The 17274-nt window shown below is 31.6% G+C and overlaps 1 protein-coding gene and 1 pseudogene across 1 annotated transcript; one reads left to right on the forward strand and one right to left on the reverse strand.

The window, feature by feature from the left end:
* Positions 1-1647, forward strand: LOC140866725 (protein CHLORORESPIRATORY REDUCTION 7, chloroplastic). The gene is made up of 3 exons (XM_073271759.1): positions 1-566; positions 700-950; positions 1333-1647. The coding sequence occupies exons 1-3, from the start codon at positions 372-374 to the stop codon at positions 1382-1384; spliced, it is 498 nt and encodes a 165-aa protein (XP_073127860.1). The 5' UTR covers positions 1-371; the 3' UTR covers positions 1385-1647.
* Positions 1648-14154: 12507 nt separating this feature from the next.
* On the reverse strand, positions 14155-17110 carry LOC140866333 (protein MOR1-like; annotated as a pseudogene).
* Positions 17111-17274: the final 164 nt, after the last annotated feature.

Here is a 17274-nt window from a genome sequence, read left to right on the forward strand (position 1 = left end):
ATTTAAATTACATGTTGTATGAAATTTATGTTTCTTTCATTGTATTATGTATTATCAGTGATCAAACCAAACAAACCGAATAAACCGAACCTTATAAACTGGTCTATCACAGTAAAAGTTTTTCTGCGGATGGTTGAATGATGGACCCTATCTCAGCAACAAGTACGGGAATTTATAGCCCATGCAGTCAGTTGGACTGAAGGACCATAGCCCAAACAAAAAGAATTAATTAAATAAATAAAATAAAACTAAGAAGATTATAAAATAAATAAGTGCGAACCACTCATTAGTAGCCTGACTTTTATCCATTCCAGATCAAATCAAGATTACAGTGCGACACAAATAAACTGGAACTAGCTAGCTATCAATTAATGGAGAAACTTCAATCAAGCTACATAAAAAGTCAAAGTTTTGTACATTCATTCAATAGAAGAGAAGCAAGCTACGTATCTGCATTCTGTGATGATACAAGGGCAGAATCACTTGTTTTCAGCATCTGCAGCTCTCCATTTTCTTGCCTGCGAATTCAACAAAACGCCCGCCTCCTAGCACCTAGGCTTGCTACGGTTAGTCTCGTATGAACATACGTGTAATTGTATGTTTTTATTTGTATAATTTTCATCAATATTATTATTAATTAATGAAGTGTACCTAGCTATTTCTTGATCTTGGCTTCTGTTGTTGAAATATTGAATCTAGATTACTGGCGTCAGGAGAAGAAGATCCAATACCCAGACAGACACATACGTATTGATGGAACCGGATAAAAACGAGGAATTTGTGTCGGAGGAAGAGTTGTGCCAGAGGTTGAAGGGATGGTTAGAAAAGTGGCCTGGAAACAAGTTGCCGCCGGATCTTGCGAGATTCGACAACATTGATGATGCAGTTGGGTACCTTGTGAAGTCTGTTTGCGAACTTGAAATCGATGGAGACGTCGGCTCCATTCAATGGTACCAAGTTCGATTGGAGTAAACTTGACCATCATTTCACAGAAAATTAATGATAGATAAAATTCCATTTCAAACTTGCTATATTAATACTCACATTTTAAAAATCAAGTGGCGTATATGATTGATAAAATTCCATTTCAAACTCAAGAATATAGCTAGGCTCATGCATTTCAAAAGAGTAACTAATTTTGACCATTTTAGATTGCATTATTTTTTAATCGAGTGTTAATTAATTTGGAAATGTTGGATAAGATTGGACTAAGATTTGAAAAGTTGAGAATTTTCAGTTTGATTTTTTCAAAATTGGATTTATATTAGTTTGAGTTCAAAATCGAGTTGTACTAGCTTGAGTTCAAAACCTGACTATACTAACTGTGTTAAGGGTGAGGCCCATTAAAGAATCCCACATCGGAAGTTTGAAGAATGAAGAATGAAGGATCTACTATAAATAGAGCTCCCTTACTTCAGTTGTTGTATCTCATTCTTCTCTTTTGTATTGACAGTAGAGAAGAAAATAAAAAGTAGAAAAAAAGAGTTGTTTTTTTTTTCGGTGATCTCTTGTGTGAGTTAGAGAAATATTTTCTCGGTAATACTCGAGGCTTGAGTGTGGAGAGATATAGTGTTTTGTATACACTTGTAATATTTCTCCGGTAATAAAGATTTGCAGCAGCTCCGGGAACGTAGCCTATATTGGATGAACCACGTAAATCTTTGGTGTTCTTGAAGATTATTTTATTCTACAATTTCTATTATCGTCATGATCGTTTCGGCATAATCCACAACAACTGGTATCAAAGCTGTTACGGTGTTCGGGAGCCTTGGAGAAAAGATTTTTTGAAATTTTATTAAGGCAGGAGAAGCGATGGCCGGAAATGACGGATCGGGACCTGGAATCAATAAGTTCGACGGTACAGATTTCACGTTCTGACGGTTACAAATTAAAGATTATTTGTACAGCAAGAAGCTACATCAACCTCTATCCGGGGAGAAGCCAGAAAATATGGAGGATGATGAGTGGAAGCTCCTTGACCGACAGGTGTTAGGTGTAATACGATTGATCCTAACAAAAAACGTGGCACACAACGTGGCGGAGGCAAAAACTACGGAGGAGATGATGTCCATTTTGTCGGACATGTACGAGAAGCCATCAACAAATAATAAAGTGTTCCTCATGAAAAAGTTATTCAACTTGAAGATGGAGGAAGGTGCTTGGGTGGCGGCACACATCAATGAATTCAACACGATTGTTTCCCAGCTAACATCGATGGAAATCAAGTTTGATGATGAGATCCGTGCACTTATTCTTTTGGCGTCTTTACCAAATGTTTGAGAGCCGATGCGGGCAGCGGTTAGTAATTCTGCTGGCAAAGAAAAATTACAATTCAATGATGTCAGAGATCGAATTCTTGGTAAAGAAGTTCGCAGGATGGATTCAAGAGAAGCGACATCATCGAGATCTGCTCTTAATCTCGAGAATAGAGGCAGAGGCAGAAGCAGCGAAAAAGGTTCTAACCGATGGCGTGGCAGATCCAAATCAAGAACTGGAAAAGACAAAAATAATTTTGAAAAGAAATTGAAGTACTGGAGCTGTGGTGAAACTAGTCATATGAAAAAGGACTGCAAATCACCCAAAAATAATGCAAATGTTGTTACTGAGAATGTACATGATGCCTTAGTACTATCCATGGAAAGCCCGGTTGATTCTTGGGTTATGGATTCGGGAGCTTCGTTTCATACCACTAGTGATCGTGAGCTATTAAGTAATTACACTATTGGTAATTACAGAAAAGTTTTCCTGGCTGATGAAAAACCTTTGGAAATAGCTGGTATGGGTGATGTCAGTTTGAAAATGTCAAACAGATCTATCTGGAAGCTCAACAAAGTGAGGCATGTACCAAAGTTGACCCGGAATCTAATCTCATTGGGACAGCTCGATGACGAAGGCCATAAAGTGACATTTGGTGATGGATCTTGGAAAGTTAGCAAAGGAGCCATGATTATTGCTCGAGGACAAAAACTAGAACTCTTTATATGACTTCCAGTTGCAGAGAAATGTTAGCAGCTGTGGATGCTGGAGCCAACTCAAGTTTATGGCATTGTAGACTTGGACATATGAGTGAGAAGGGAATGAAGATGCTGATATCAAAAGAAAAGCTATCGGAGTTAAAAACTGTCGAACACAAATTGTGTGAAAGTTGTGTTCTTGGAAAACAGAAAAGAGTGAGCTTTTCGAAAGGCGGTAGAGAACCAAAAGCAGCAAAGTTGGAGTTGATTCATACTGATGTATGGGGACCATCTCCTGTGACATCCCTTGGCGGCTCACGATATTATGTCACATTTATTGATGATTCGAGCAGGAAGGTTTGGGTTTATTTTTTGAAAAATAAATCTGATGTTTACGAAACCTTTAAGAGGTGGAAAGTCATGGTGGAAAATGAGACTAACTTAAAGGTGAAGTGCTTACGGTCTGATAACGGAGGAGAATATGAAGATTTTGAGTTCAAGAAGTATTGTGCACAAAACGGGATCAAGATGGAGAAAACCATTCCTGGTACACCTCAACAGAATAGTGTGGCTGAAATAATGAACAGAACCCTGAATGAACGTGCCAGGAGCATGAGATTGCACGCTGGACTGCCGAAATCATTCTGGGCTGATGCAGTTAACACTGCAGCGTATCTGATCAACAAAGGACCTTCGGTACCACTTGATTGCAGAATACCAAAGGAGGTCTGGAGTGGCAAAGGAGTAAACCTTTCGTTCTTGAAAATGTTTGGTTGTCTCTCATATGTTCACATCGGTTCAGCCAGTAGAACGAAACTTGATCCGAAATCAAAGAAATGTTTCTTTATTGGTTATGGAGATAATGATTTTGGTTATCGGTTCTGGGATGACAAAAATCGAAAGATCATTCGGAGCAGAGATGTCATTTTCAATGAGCAAGTTTTGTACAAAGACAAATCAGACATTCCAGCTGGAGATAAATGTCCTGAAGTCCAGAAGTCAAATGAAGTGCCATTGATAGATATTCCTATGAATGAGTCGGAGGATAGTAACCAGGAAGAAGAAACTGCACAAGAAGTTGATCCACAAACTCCGGTGATTGAACTCAGGAGATCGTCAAGAACAATCAGACCACCTCAGAAATACTCCCCTGTACTTCATTATATTTTGCTGACAGATAAAGATGAACCAGAGACCTTCGATGAAGCGATGCAAAATGATGATTCAATCAAGTGGGAGTTAGCCATGAAAGACGAGATGGATTCACTGTCATCCAATCAGACTTGGGAGTTAATAGAACTTCCGAAAGACAAAAAGGCATTACACAACAAGTGGATGTACCGGATCAAAGAAAAAGTTGACGGTAGCAAGCGGTACCAGGCGAGACTTGTTGTGAAAGGTTTTCAACCGCGGGAAGGCGTTGATTATACCGAGATTTTCTCTCCAGTGGTGAAGTTAACCACTATCAGAACTGTACTTGGACTAATGGCTAAGGAAGACTTACATCTGGAGCAGTTGGATGTAAAGACGGCGTTTCTTCATGGTGACTTGGATTAAAAAATTTATATGAAGCAGCCACAGGGATTTGAAGTACGAGGGAAGGAGAAATGGTATGCAAACTTCAGAAGAGCTTGTACGGTCTCAAACAAGCTCTAAGACAGTGGTACAAGAAGTTTGATGGATTCATGAATAACAACGGTTTCCTGAGGTGTCAGGCGGATCACTGTTGTTATATGAAGAAGATTGATGGTTCTTATATCATTCTACTGCTATATGTGGATGACATGTTGATAGCAGGATCGTGTCTGGAGAAGATTGATAAACTCAAGAGAGAGTTATCAAAAGATTTTGTAATGAAGGATTTGGGAGCTGCAAATCAAATCCTTGGAATGAGGATCTCAAGAGATCGGGTGAACGAAGTCTTGAAGTTATCTCAGGCAGAGTACGTGAAAAAGGTGCTTAGCAGATTCAACATGGATGAAGCTAAACCAGTGAGTACTTCTTTGGCTAGTCATTTCAAACTAACCAAAGTCCAATCACCATCGACGGAGCAGGAGCATGCTTATATGAATAAGATTCCTTATGCCTCTGTTGTCGGAAGCCTCATGTATGCAATGATGTGCACCAGACCAGACATAGCACATGCAGTGGGAGTTGTGAGCAGGTTTATGAGCAATCCGAGAAAACAACACTGGGAAGCAGTGAAGTGGATTCTCAGATACTTGAAAGGTACTGCTGGTTTATCTCTATGCTTCAGGAGGACTAATCAGGACTTACAAGGATATGTCGATGCCGACATGGGTGGTGACTTAGATGGCAGAAAGAGTACTACTAGATATGTGTTCACATTGGGTGGTACAGCAGTAAGTTGGGTGTCCAAGTTGCAAAAGATTATTGCACTTTCGACTACTGAAGCTGAGTACATTGCAGTCACGGAAGCGAGCAAAGAGATGATTTGGTTGAGATCATTCTTTGATGAGTTGGGTCAGAAGATTGAGGATAGCACATTACACTGTGACAGTCAGAGTGCTATTCATTTGGCAAAGAATCCTGTTTATCATGCTAGGAGGAAGCATATATAGGTTCGGTACCATTTTATCAGATCAGTTTTGAAAGATGGAATCTTGATGTTTGAGAAGATTCCTGGAAGTAAAAATCCAGCTGATATGTTCACAAAGGCGGTGACCACTGACAAACTGAAGTTGTGTTCGACTTCAGTTGGATTGAAAGTATAAGCAAGGAGGGATGAGTTGCTGCATTGACTGTGTGAAGCCATGATTGAAATCAAGTCTTCAAGTGGGAGAATTGTTAAGGGTGAGGCCCATTAAAGAATCCCACATCGGAAGTTTGAAGAAAGAAGAATGAAGGATCTACTATAAATAGAGCTCTCTTACTTCAGTTATTGTATCTCATTCTTTTCTTTTGTATTGACAGTAGAGAAGAAAATAAAGAGTAGAAAAAAAGAGTTGTACTTTTTTTCGGTGATCTCTTGTGTGAGTTAGAGAAATATTTTTTCGGTAATACTCGAGGCTTGGGTGTGGAGAGATATAGTGTTTTGTATACACTTGTAATATTTCTCCGGTAATAAAGATTTGCAGCAGCTCCGTGGACGTAGCCTATATTGGGTGAACCACGTAAATCTTTGGTGTTCTTGTTGATTATTTTATTCCGCAATTTCTATTATCGTCATGATCGCTTCGGCATAATCCACAACAAACTGGATTTTCAAAATTAAGCTAATAATTGTCTTATCAGCTCCAATTTTCATTCCACTGAGTCAATGCATAATCAATTTAGAGGGTGTTTGGCTAAGCTTATTAAAAATAGCTTATAAGCTCTTAGAGCTTAAAAGCTGTTTTACGAGCTTATAAGCTGTTAGAACTTATTTTAAAAATAAGTTGTTAAAGTGTTTGGGTAAACTTATTTTAAACAACTTAAAGATGTTGATATGTTTGGTATTATAAGATCTTTTATTGTCAAAATTACCAAGAAGGGTATAAATTCTATGAAAATAATGTTTTGAATTATATATACGAAAATAGTTTTAGAATAAACCTATATTAAAAAATAATTTTTTTAATATTTTACTTTTAGAAAAATTTATGTGATTTGTAATTTTTTTTAAATATAATTTTTAATATTTAATGAGTGAAGGATAAGATAGAGATTTATTAAAATATTCAAGGATATTTTAGAGAGATGAAATATTAAAATAAGATCTTTTTAAAAAAAGTACCTCCCCCTTACTTTTTTAAAAACAGCTTATAAGCTGTCAAACAACTTATTTTGACATCTTATAAGTTGTTTTTAAAAAATTTTACCAAACAAATTTTCAGAGCTTAAAAGCTCTAAAACAGCTTATAAGCTGTTTGAAAGAGCTTTTAAGCTCTGCCAAACACCCTCTTAAATCAACTAAACCAAGAATTATCAAAACTTGGCGTCGGTTAGTGGTTTAGTGAAAATGTCTGTCGTTGGTGGTTTAGTGAAAATGTTTGTCCTTTGTTGCTCAATTGAAATATATTCAAGTCAAATGTCGTTCATCATAAGATAATGTCGAATGAAGTAATGTCAAATGTCAATGTTTTGTTCTGGAAATTCTCGAAACGAGTCAACCCTACTCATATTTTCCAATAAAAAATGTATTTGACATAAAAATTAATAATTTTGCAAGCATGAATGTTTCTCAAATAGAAAATCTGTCTCACAAAATTGACTTGTAGATCGTCTTGCATGAATTTTTATGTTAATTTTGTTTTGAATTCTAATTAATTCCAGTGTACGTTGTCCACATGCATTGTTGCTAGTTTTCTTAAATATTGCAGCCAATTATAGCTGTTACACTCGCACCAAGAGTTATATTGGAAAATACATGAGCAACATAAAGGATAAACAATTATAGCTAGGCTAGTAGCACTCAAAGTAAGGTAGATAACTAACTCAAACAATTTTTCATTTTTATTCATTCTCCTCCTCACGTGTGTTGTTCACCTCTCTATCTACTAATGGACTTGTTAGAGTAGGCCTGTTGGGCTTGAACTTTCTTCTGCTATACACATGCTTGATTGTGGGCTTTTGTGAGGAAGTATGGCCCGTGTGGGTACATTCGAAGGAGTCCTTCCTGTGGCTGCATTTCTCTTCATCTGCCAGAGAATGAGACTATACATCATAACGATGTTTAAACAAGATTTTAAATACCTTCTTTTAGAAAAACTAGAAAATTGCACTGCAACGCATGTGACACGTTATAATAATTTTATTAGTTGATTGCTTAAATTTTTAATTAAGTGTTATATATTTTAATATCAATTTCAAACTTTGGTTATAATGATTTGATCTCTAATTATTATTGAAGTGAGAGCATTATGTCTTTAATTTTTTTCTCTTTACGATCGATTTATGGTATCTAATCGATGCTTTTATGTTTTATACCTTGGATTTAATTTATTTTTTTAATTAATGACTTTAAAATAATAACATATGTTATATATTTGCCGAGAAATGTAAAAAAATACATTGATTTTTTATAAACCGTAAGACTGAGCGTTTGAATTTTATTAAAAGCTATATATAGTTGATATATAATTGTGCAATTCAAATATTTTAATATGCGTAACAGTTCAAACACTACATTTTGATTGTTTTACATAGCAAAGAGATAATTATTATACCCAATAATCTCCTCCCAATAATTATGCTTGCAATCAATGTGAATCGAAGTCATGACCTTCACTTTGATACATATTGTATGGCCGAATGCTTATTGCATTTTCAATAATTATAGTCATTGGTAACAATACTAATCCAATATTTTAAACTATGTTGTATCTCAAACATCATGTTTCGATTGTTCTTCTCAGTATGAATAGTTATTGCACTTCAACAAAAGTAATATATGTTAAATAATAGTTTTAATTCTATTGATTTGCAAGTTAAAACAGTAATTTATTTGAAAGTTAAAACAATAATTTATTTGAAAGAAAATAATTTTTTTAGTTCCATTAATACATCACATTTTGATTTTTAGTCAATTGATTTGTCAAATTTAAGTTTTAATACACTAACTTTTAATTTTGACTGTTTTTAATCCAATTGTTGACGTGACATCTAATAAGTCAAAAAATTTTTAAGTTGCATCATTATTATAATGCCCATGCCATTATTTTTCGATGCAAAATAAAGCATTTTCAAGTGTCACCACAACAATTAGGTATAAATAGATTAAAATAAAATTTAGTATACAAAAAACAAATTTTGAAAACTTAGTGACCAAAACCTAAAATTTAAATAGTTAGTGAAAAATAATAATAATTTTTTAATTTAAAAGTTTTAGTTGTAGATAAAATTTGATCTTCTATGAATAAAACACATCTAAATCATATATATTTTTTACGTTTGATAAAACATGATGTCTATATGACTTGCTTTGATTTTCAAGTTTTTTGCTCATGCATAATACATTTACAATTTTGTGTATATTTTTTAGCGTATTGAATAACTTTGTTTCGTTAGCTTTGAAAATCAAATTTAATATACATTGAATAATATTTAGCATATAAAATAATTAATGTCCTAACAAAAATACAATACAAAATAAATTTTTCTAACATAAACTCTTATGTTAAAGTATTAACAAATTTATGCCAAAAAAATAATTTACTCATACAATTATTTATTTAATTAATGATAAACATAATTGTTTCATAATTTTGTCATAATCTTATTTTAAAATAAAAAATATTAATATGTAAATGTCTCTTTTTTTTTCCTTTTTTTGAAAAATCATATACATATAATATGCAATAATCAAGGCAAACTTTTTTTATTTCTTCAAATCTTGTAATATTTTTTTCAGTAAACTATCATAGTTAGATTACATAGTCATCACTATTAGTTTTATAATATTATTCCTACAATTTAGAATACCAAAAATTTTAGTTAGATTACTAAATTCAAAAAAAAAAAAAATAAACGAATTAAAACGAATTGATTGGATAAAATATGAGAATATCTTTCATTTATATGTGAAATATAGTCTCAATTATTTATGATCTGATTTACTTGTCTTGAATCAGATGATTAAATTAATGATTCAATTTATTTTTTTCGCGAAACTATAATGACCGAAATATTATGTTAAAAATTTTAGAAGACTAAAACATAGGGATGGTGATAAAGGTTGAAAGTAAGTTGTAAAATTAATATATAATTTTTAGATTAAAATAAATTTAAATTAATAAAACTTTAACTTTAGAACATGAATTAAATATTTATAATTAATTCAATAAATAAATAAATAGACATAAAATTAAATACTCATTGAAAAAGCTACAAAATGACATAAAATAACCTTGAAAATGACAAAAAGTTAGTCATTGAATGAAATAAAATAAATACAAAACTGTAAATTCATAACTAAATAATCACTTTTATATAGGTAAATATTATATTATAATGTAGTTCAAACATCAACATGAAAGTTAGTTATAATTATATATTTTTTAATTTGAAAAAAAAAATATCAGTGTTGATTACACTTTTAGTTCAATACTAAAATATTTTTAATCCCAAATTTTTTTTAAAGGATTACATAGTTAGTTATCACAATTATTTTTGTAGTCCCCCCTCTTAAAAAATGGAATTCCAAATATTTTTGTTAGCTTACCAAATGCAAAAAATAAACTAATTGATTGAATAAAAAAAGATAATACATTTCTAATACAAGTGAAATAAAATCTCGATTTATGATATGCTTTTATTTATTTTGAACAAGTCGATAAAAGTTAATAATTCGATTGAAATTTTTTGTTTTCTAAAAGTTTAATACTAAATTATGTTAAAAATTTAAAAGACTAAAAACATAGCGATGAAGATAAAACTTGAAAGTAAGGTAAAAAAAAGTAATAATTTTTTTAGATTTATAGACAAATAAAAAATATAGCTTTCAATTGATAAAACTTTCGTTTCGAACATGAATTAAATATTAGAAATTAATTTTATCTACAATAAATACATAGATATATACAAATTAAATACTCGTTGAAACAAAACTATACAATGAATAAAAAACTTCAAAAACCTTAAAAATGACAAAACTAATTATTAAATTCATAAATAAAGTGCTACTTTTATATAGATATAGATATAGATAAATTTTCAGTTATATATATATATATATATATTATTAATAATAAGTATTATACTATAGTTCAAACATCAACATGAATATTTGTTTACCTTCGATTCGATAAAAAACATAAATGTTGTTGATTACACTTTTAGTTTATCACTGAAATATTTTTGGTCCCTAAAGTTTTCTAAGATATTACTTAGTTAAGAATCATTGTTAATTTTATAGTTATTCTTCGTAAAAATAGGAATACAAGAAATTTTAGTTAAATTACCAAATTCCAAAAAATAAATGAATTGATTGAATAAAGTATGAGATACGTTTCCTATATAAGTAGAATACAATATCGATTTATGATTATGATATGATTCTACTTGTTTTGAATCAGATGATTAAAATTAATGATTTGATTTAATTTGTTATTTGTTTAAAAGTTTAATAATCAAAATATTATGTTAGAAGAATGAAGACTAAAACCATAGCGTTGAAGATAAATGTTGAAAATAATTTCACAAAATTAATAAATTTCTTTGATGTAGAGAAATTTTTTTTTATTATAGCTTTCAATTAATAAAACTTTAATTTTAGGACATAGGTTAAATATTAGCAATTATGTTTACTTATAATAAATAAATAGATACAAATTAAATACTCACTAAATAAAACTACAAAATGACATAAAAAATTCAAAAAGTATTTGGAATGACAAAAAAATTAACCATTAAATGAAATAAATTGAGAATAAAAATAAAACTTTAATTTTAGGACATGAATTAGAATAAATGAATAGTGACATGCAAATTAAATACGCATTGAATAAATTTATAGAATGATCTCAAAAACCTCAAAAAATCTTGGAAATGATAAAAAAATTAACTATGAAATGAATTAAAATGATGATAAAAATATAAATTAACAACTAAACTTTAATTTTAGGGCATGAATTAAATATTAAAAATTAATTTTATCTAGAATAAATAAATAGTGACAAATTAAATATGCATTGAATAAATCTATAGAATGACATAAAAAACCTCAAAAAATGACCCACGTCCTTCCATCGCAACTCTCCCCAGCCCGTAGCATGGGCTCGTACCGCATTATTCGACGGACATCGCACTCATGACCTCCCCACTCCTGGCAGTGAGTTTTTGCCCTCCCCAAAAATAGAACCTTGCACCTCCAGACTTAAGGAGGTAAATCAATATGACATTAACGTATAAATAACAAACGAGCAGATGATATTTATAATACAAATAATAATTACAAAAAAAAAAAGAAAAAAAAAAGAGATAAACAATAGATAAAGAAAGATAAAAATAATAATGTTAAATTTTTGTTTAGGTAAATGATAGCAGTTATTATTATAATAAAAATATGTCTATGAATCTAATTTGTAAAAATTTGAATCCAGTCTAGTGAAAGCAAACTTTAAAAACAAAATTCGAAATTAATCATCGCAAAAGAAAATGGGGAACAAATAGAAGAAAGATAAGTGACTAAGAATTAATTAATTTATAAAAGCATAAAATACAATACTAAAATAAAGGAAAGTTCAATATGTACATGTAAATAATAATAGTTTATTAAAAAAACACAAACCAAAAATACAGTGACAATCTACGAATAATAATAATAATAAATTATAATAATAGTTATCATGGGGATAATGTGTTAATTTGTAAATTTAAGAATTCAATCTACTCAAAGAAAATGTTAATTTAAATCTTTTTTTAAACAAGTAAAAGCAAAAAAAAAAAATTTAAAAAAAATAAAAAGATAAGATATATGAGCGATAGTGTGTGTTTATCTATCAAATTCTTAATTCAAATTCAATGTAGAAAACACAAAATACAAAACTGAAATAACTAAAAAAAATTGAAATTCATGAACCATAATCAGTGAAGCAGACCTTGTGACAAAAAGCTGATACTACAGTGGGTCGCCTGTCGTGGATTGTTGAAAGTTTAATGAAAGATGTATGACCAATTAATATAGAAAAACTATATAACCAAGTCAATAAGAAATAATAATTAATGAAACGGATTTAAATGTATTGGAATTCCAAGAATGCAGAATAAGCTTCATTAATTGGGCAGACATAGGAAATATGCTTGGAACTTTATTATGGCAGCTAAAGGAAATTATGCAATTACGTGTATAACCTCAAAAACCAAAAAAAATATGTGCAAATTATTATATAAAATGGTGAAAATGTAAATTCACAATTATATGTGAGGCTTTTATATATATATATAGATGAAGCAGACCTGTGATAAACCATCCCTAACGTAAGTTCGAAACGCGTCACTGGCATTTTGCAGTTGAGAAAAAATATCAACCTGTGAGCAGAGTTAGAGATTGTAGTCATACAAAGTTTGAAATAAAGTACAGACTAGAAGTTTAATTTACCTTAGGATAGACTCGTGTAATGCGATATAGTTTCATACAAACCAATTGAGCTAGTTTGTCTGTCACCAATTTTCTTGAATATTTCAGCCAATTCTTTCTTTTACACACGCACCAAGAGTTATATTGGAAAATACATGAGCAACATAAAGCAGAAACCAACACGAAAAACATGGCTCGAGACTAGGTCTCAAATACCATACATACTTGAAGGATGTGGGCCACAATAAGGTACCGTTTGGTACACCTTATGAGATGAAGAAGGATGTGTAATATGAATGATAAAAAGATGATATATAGGGATAAATAAGATGGTAAGATAAAATGTGTAGTGTTTGGTATGATTTTAACAAGATGAATTAAATTTGTATATTGTAATATAATGTCCAAATTACCCTTACCATATATACTTAATTACAATTGCTTTTTAATAATATCTTTTTTTTAGAGAACTTTTTAATAATATCTAAACCAAGTTAATGTTCAAATTTTTTGGTAACTTAAATTGTCATTTTTTTAAGCTAAATTGTTATTTTAAATATCTAGACGCACGCAAATTATATTGATCGGTTGGTTTAATGGAATAAAAAATGATAAAATAATTTTTTTTAAAAAATAAAATAACGAAGAAAATAAGTATGCATTCAAAAATTATGTGTCCACTCGATAAAAAAATAATAATGATATGTTTTATTTCTTAAAAATTAATCAGAATTAATTACGTTTTGAGCTATTATTTAAATTATAAGTTTTGGTCCAAATACAATTTCTAATATTAATATTTAAATAAATCTAGGATATTTTCGATATCACCCCTTATCAAGTGTTTTTGCTAAGTGTTTTTCTTAAATATATCATAGAAGATTAATTGAGAGAGTGACATGGACAAATAATTTATTTATTTTTAATTTTTCAGATATTTATTATATATTTTTTGAAAATTAAAAATTCCTCACCAATCTAGATATATAACAACACCAATCTAGATATATAACAAAGAGCAAGAGTTGATACTAGTTTCACTAGCACTCTTTGTAACTCATTTGTATAAGCAACACTCCTAGCAATATATCTCACCAAGATTCAAATATAAACTGCATCAAAAATAGCATAAAAGAGACATAAAGACCATAGCAAATCATCTATATATTCTTGCACACAGTATATCATTCAAAAATTCACACATGAAGTGCAAACATCACAACCATACAAAGGTTTCAACACAATATAGTGGAACTATAGTATCATAACCCATAAAGTTTATCAAATAGTACCTCAATTGAAATATGATGTGCAGTAGATGTCAACCAGATTTCAAAAGCCTCATTACTAGCATAAGTCTTGCTTCATGGGGAAGACTGAAGAAAAGTGACAATTTGTGTGGTTTTTCCACCAACATCTCAGCTGCAGTGACTTTATCTTCCACTGTCAGATATGGAAGCATCCCTAGTGCATCAAATACTTCCTTTGTTGCTTTTGAAATCTCCTGATCTTGGCCAATATTTTTAACTATATCAGCAAACTTGTTAATTGCCTCCACAAATGCATCATCACCTTGCATTTGGTGCTTTCGTTTCTTGGAATGTGAATTTTTACTAGCAGTGGCACCTATCGAACTTGGGTGTACGATAGGGATTAGTTCAACATTGTCCTCAACAGTATGAAGTGAATCTTCCAAACCCTCATTAATATCATGACCTCTAGTCTCATCCATATTTAGTACAACCTGGACAACATCTGTAAAACTCACTGCATTTTCTCCAGTCGCACGATCATGTCCAAAAATTTCACACCAGTCATTGTAATATGGTCATCTTTTAGACCGCATTGTACGCAAATTGTTGTCACTCTAAACATAAAAAAAACTAGTTTAGCTATGAACAACCACTGAAATAACCCAACAATTACTCAAACTAGTTTATTTGTGAACAATGTTTACCTTAACAAAGTCGTTCCATGCCTCGTTAGTGGCTTCAATCATTTTGTCAGTTTCGTTCCAACCGATTCCACTTCGGCTCAACATCGTTAACAGTGCACCATGAGTCCTTTTCCATACATGTACCTTGGAGTTGATGTGTGGGTTGCCTCGTAAATCTATTCCAGGAAAAACTTTCTTCATTGAATCTTCCAGAAAAACCAAATATCCACAGCGGAACCCATTTTCGCTTTTAAAACCAGCAGTAGCAGCATCTTTCAATGCCTGAAGAAGGACTTCCTCCTCTTTTATACTCCAGACATGCCTACTCTTGTCGGACTTCTTTACTTTGCTACGAACGTTGTTGGATGTAACAATATCCATGTCACCTGTATTTCATAAGTAAATACCACAAGGATCAAAGATTTTAAACTTGTTAAATAAAAATCTCCAACCAAATTTAAAAGCTAGCAAGTACAAATTTCAAGGAGCAGTAAAGTTCATAAGCTGAACAAAAATTATATATAAAAAAATAACAGGAAATAGAGTAAAAAAACGAAGGGAGAAAATTCTAGGTGCACTAACACTAACTGCGTGAAGCAAAAACAACAAAACGCTAAAAAATAGGCTTCGAAATCAAATCGATTAAAGATATTTAAACTGCATTGACCACAATTAATACATCATTGCTGTTCTGAAATTTTTAAAAAAATATCGAAACTCAGGTGCGATACACCAGATCTTTTAGAAATATCACAAAATGATTAATGTAACTACGAAGCTTTTTACCTCGTAATGCCCGCAATATGTTCTTCTTCGTTTCACTTCCTCGAACAAACTGCAAATTGATATAAGAAATTGAATAAATCTCTGTAACATTAACATATTTGAAGAAAATCCATAGTTCTTATAACGATTCACTTCAATCTAGGAGAATTTGTTTTAAAAATTGACAGATCTAAAGAAAAATGAAGAGATATATCTATCTTTCAGATGGAGAAATCAAAAACTACACTTCACCTCGCACTTCGATTACTTCAGAATTGAAGAGAATTTCATTCTCCCATCTCCGCGGCAAATATCAGGGCAACAATGTAATTTTTCATTGGATTGCAGGTGTTTTAAAATTATCACGCTGAGGAGGAGGGATGTTTTGTACACAGATTATAAGAATTATAGCGGGCTTATAGTATGGGCCTGATTTTGTTGTAAATGAACCAAGCATGAGATATTGCTGGTTTATTAATTCATATTGGGCCTAATCCAATACACCAAGCAGTACCTAATAGGTTGAGGTTGCTTGAATATCGGTACCAAGGAAAGGTGACTTTTTATGGCAGTTCCACGAAGCTTAACAAGCTCGAGCAGAACCGTTATTACCATGCGAAGTGGTTTGTCATCAGCCCCCGTCTACAGGAAATTCATGAGGCAAAGAGTATTAAGAATTTGAGTGTGGAAACAATATGCATTGGCTCACCCATAACATAATCAGCAAGCTAGGAAAACATGTTTTTGATTTAAGAGAGAAGTTAGTACCTCTTCCGTATTTCATCCATTCCTAGTTCTTCTAGATATATATGGATACTTCGAAGTATAAGATCAAGGTCTATGTCATATATTGTACTTTGCAACACCTATAAATATAATAAAGCAGATAAATCACCAGGTCTCAAACAAATAAGTACATAAACTATGTTTTCTGATGATCAAGAACATTAGTTTTCCACGTCATTAAATATTTGATGCAAGAGAGCCGTTCATGACAGATGCTAAAATCACCAAATTAAACAATAAACATCACCTTAGTGAGTTTGATTAAACATTTGACAACCAAATCAGAAAATTTCTGATTTCTAATTACAAGAGACTCGTTTGCTGCTGGAGATGGCCATCTTGATTGATCAAGTGGTAGCAAGAGATCTATAAGCACGACGAAGGATGAAGTACGGTCGGCATTATCCTGAAGATCAAATATCAAGTATTTTAAGAAAACGAACTCTGCTTTTGTCTAGTAGATGAACTTTTATTATCAAGGACTACCAGAATCTTTGACATCAGAATTTTCAGAGCTATCAAAACTTTACTGCCGTCATGCAGCTGTGGAACCCTTTCGTCCAAAAGCCAAAGCAACAGCTCTGTAAAGAGAATATCAAGAGTGTTGTCCTTGACAGCTTGAGCAAGTGTTTTGTTCTGAAAAGTCTACATCAACAAGTGCAACAAAACGATTGATCTCTTTCTAGTCTCAATTTTCAGTTTTCTAAATTCAATGGTTCATATTTATACACTCAACCAAGACAAAAGCAGGAACGATGTGCAAAATTATGAAACAAAGGAGAGCCTCTACCAGCATGAGAGTGTTCAGGACATAT

This window comes from Henckelia pumila, chromosome 4 (genome assembly GCF_033568475.1).
Source record: "Henckelia pumila isolate YLH828 chromosome 4, ASM3356847v2, whole genome shotgun sequence".
Classification (NCBI taxonomy): Eukaryota; Viridiplantae; Streptophyta; class Magnoliopsida; order Lamiales; family Gesneriaceae; genus Henckelia; species Henckelia pumila.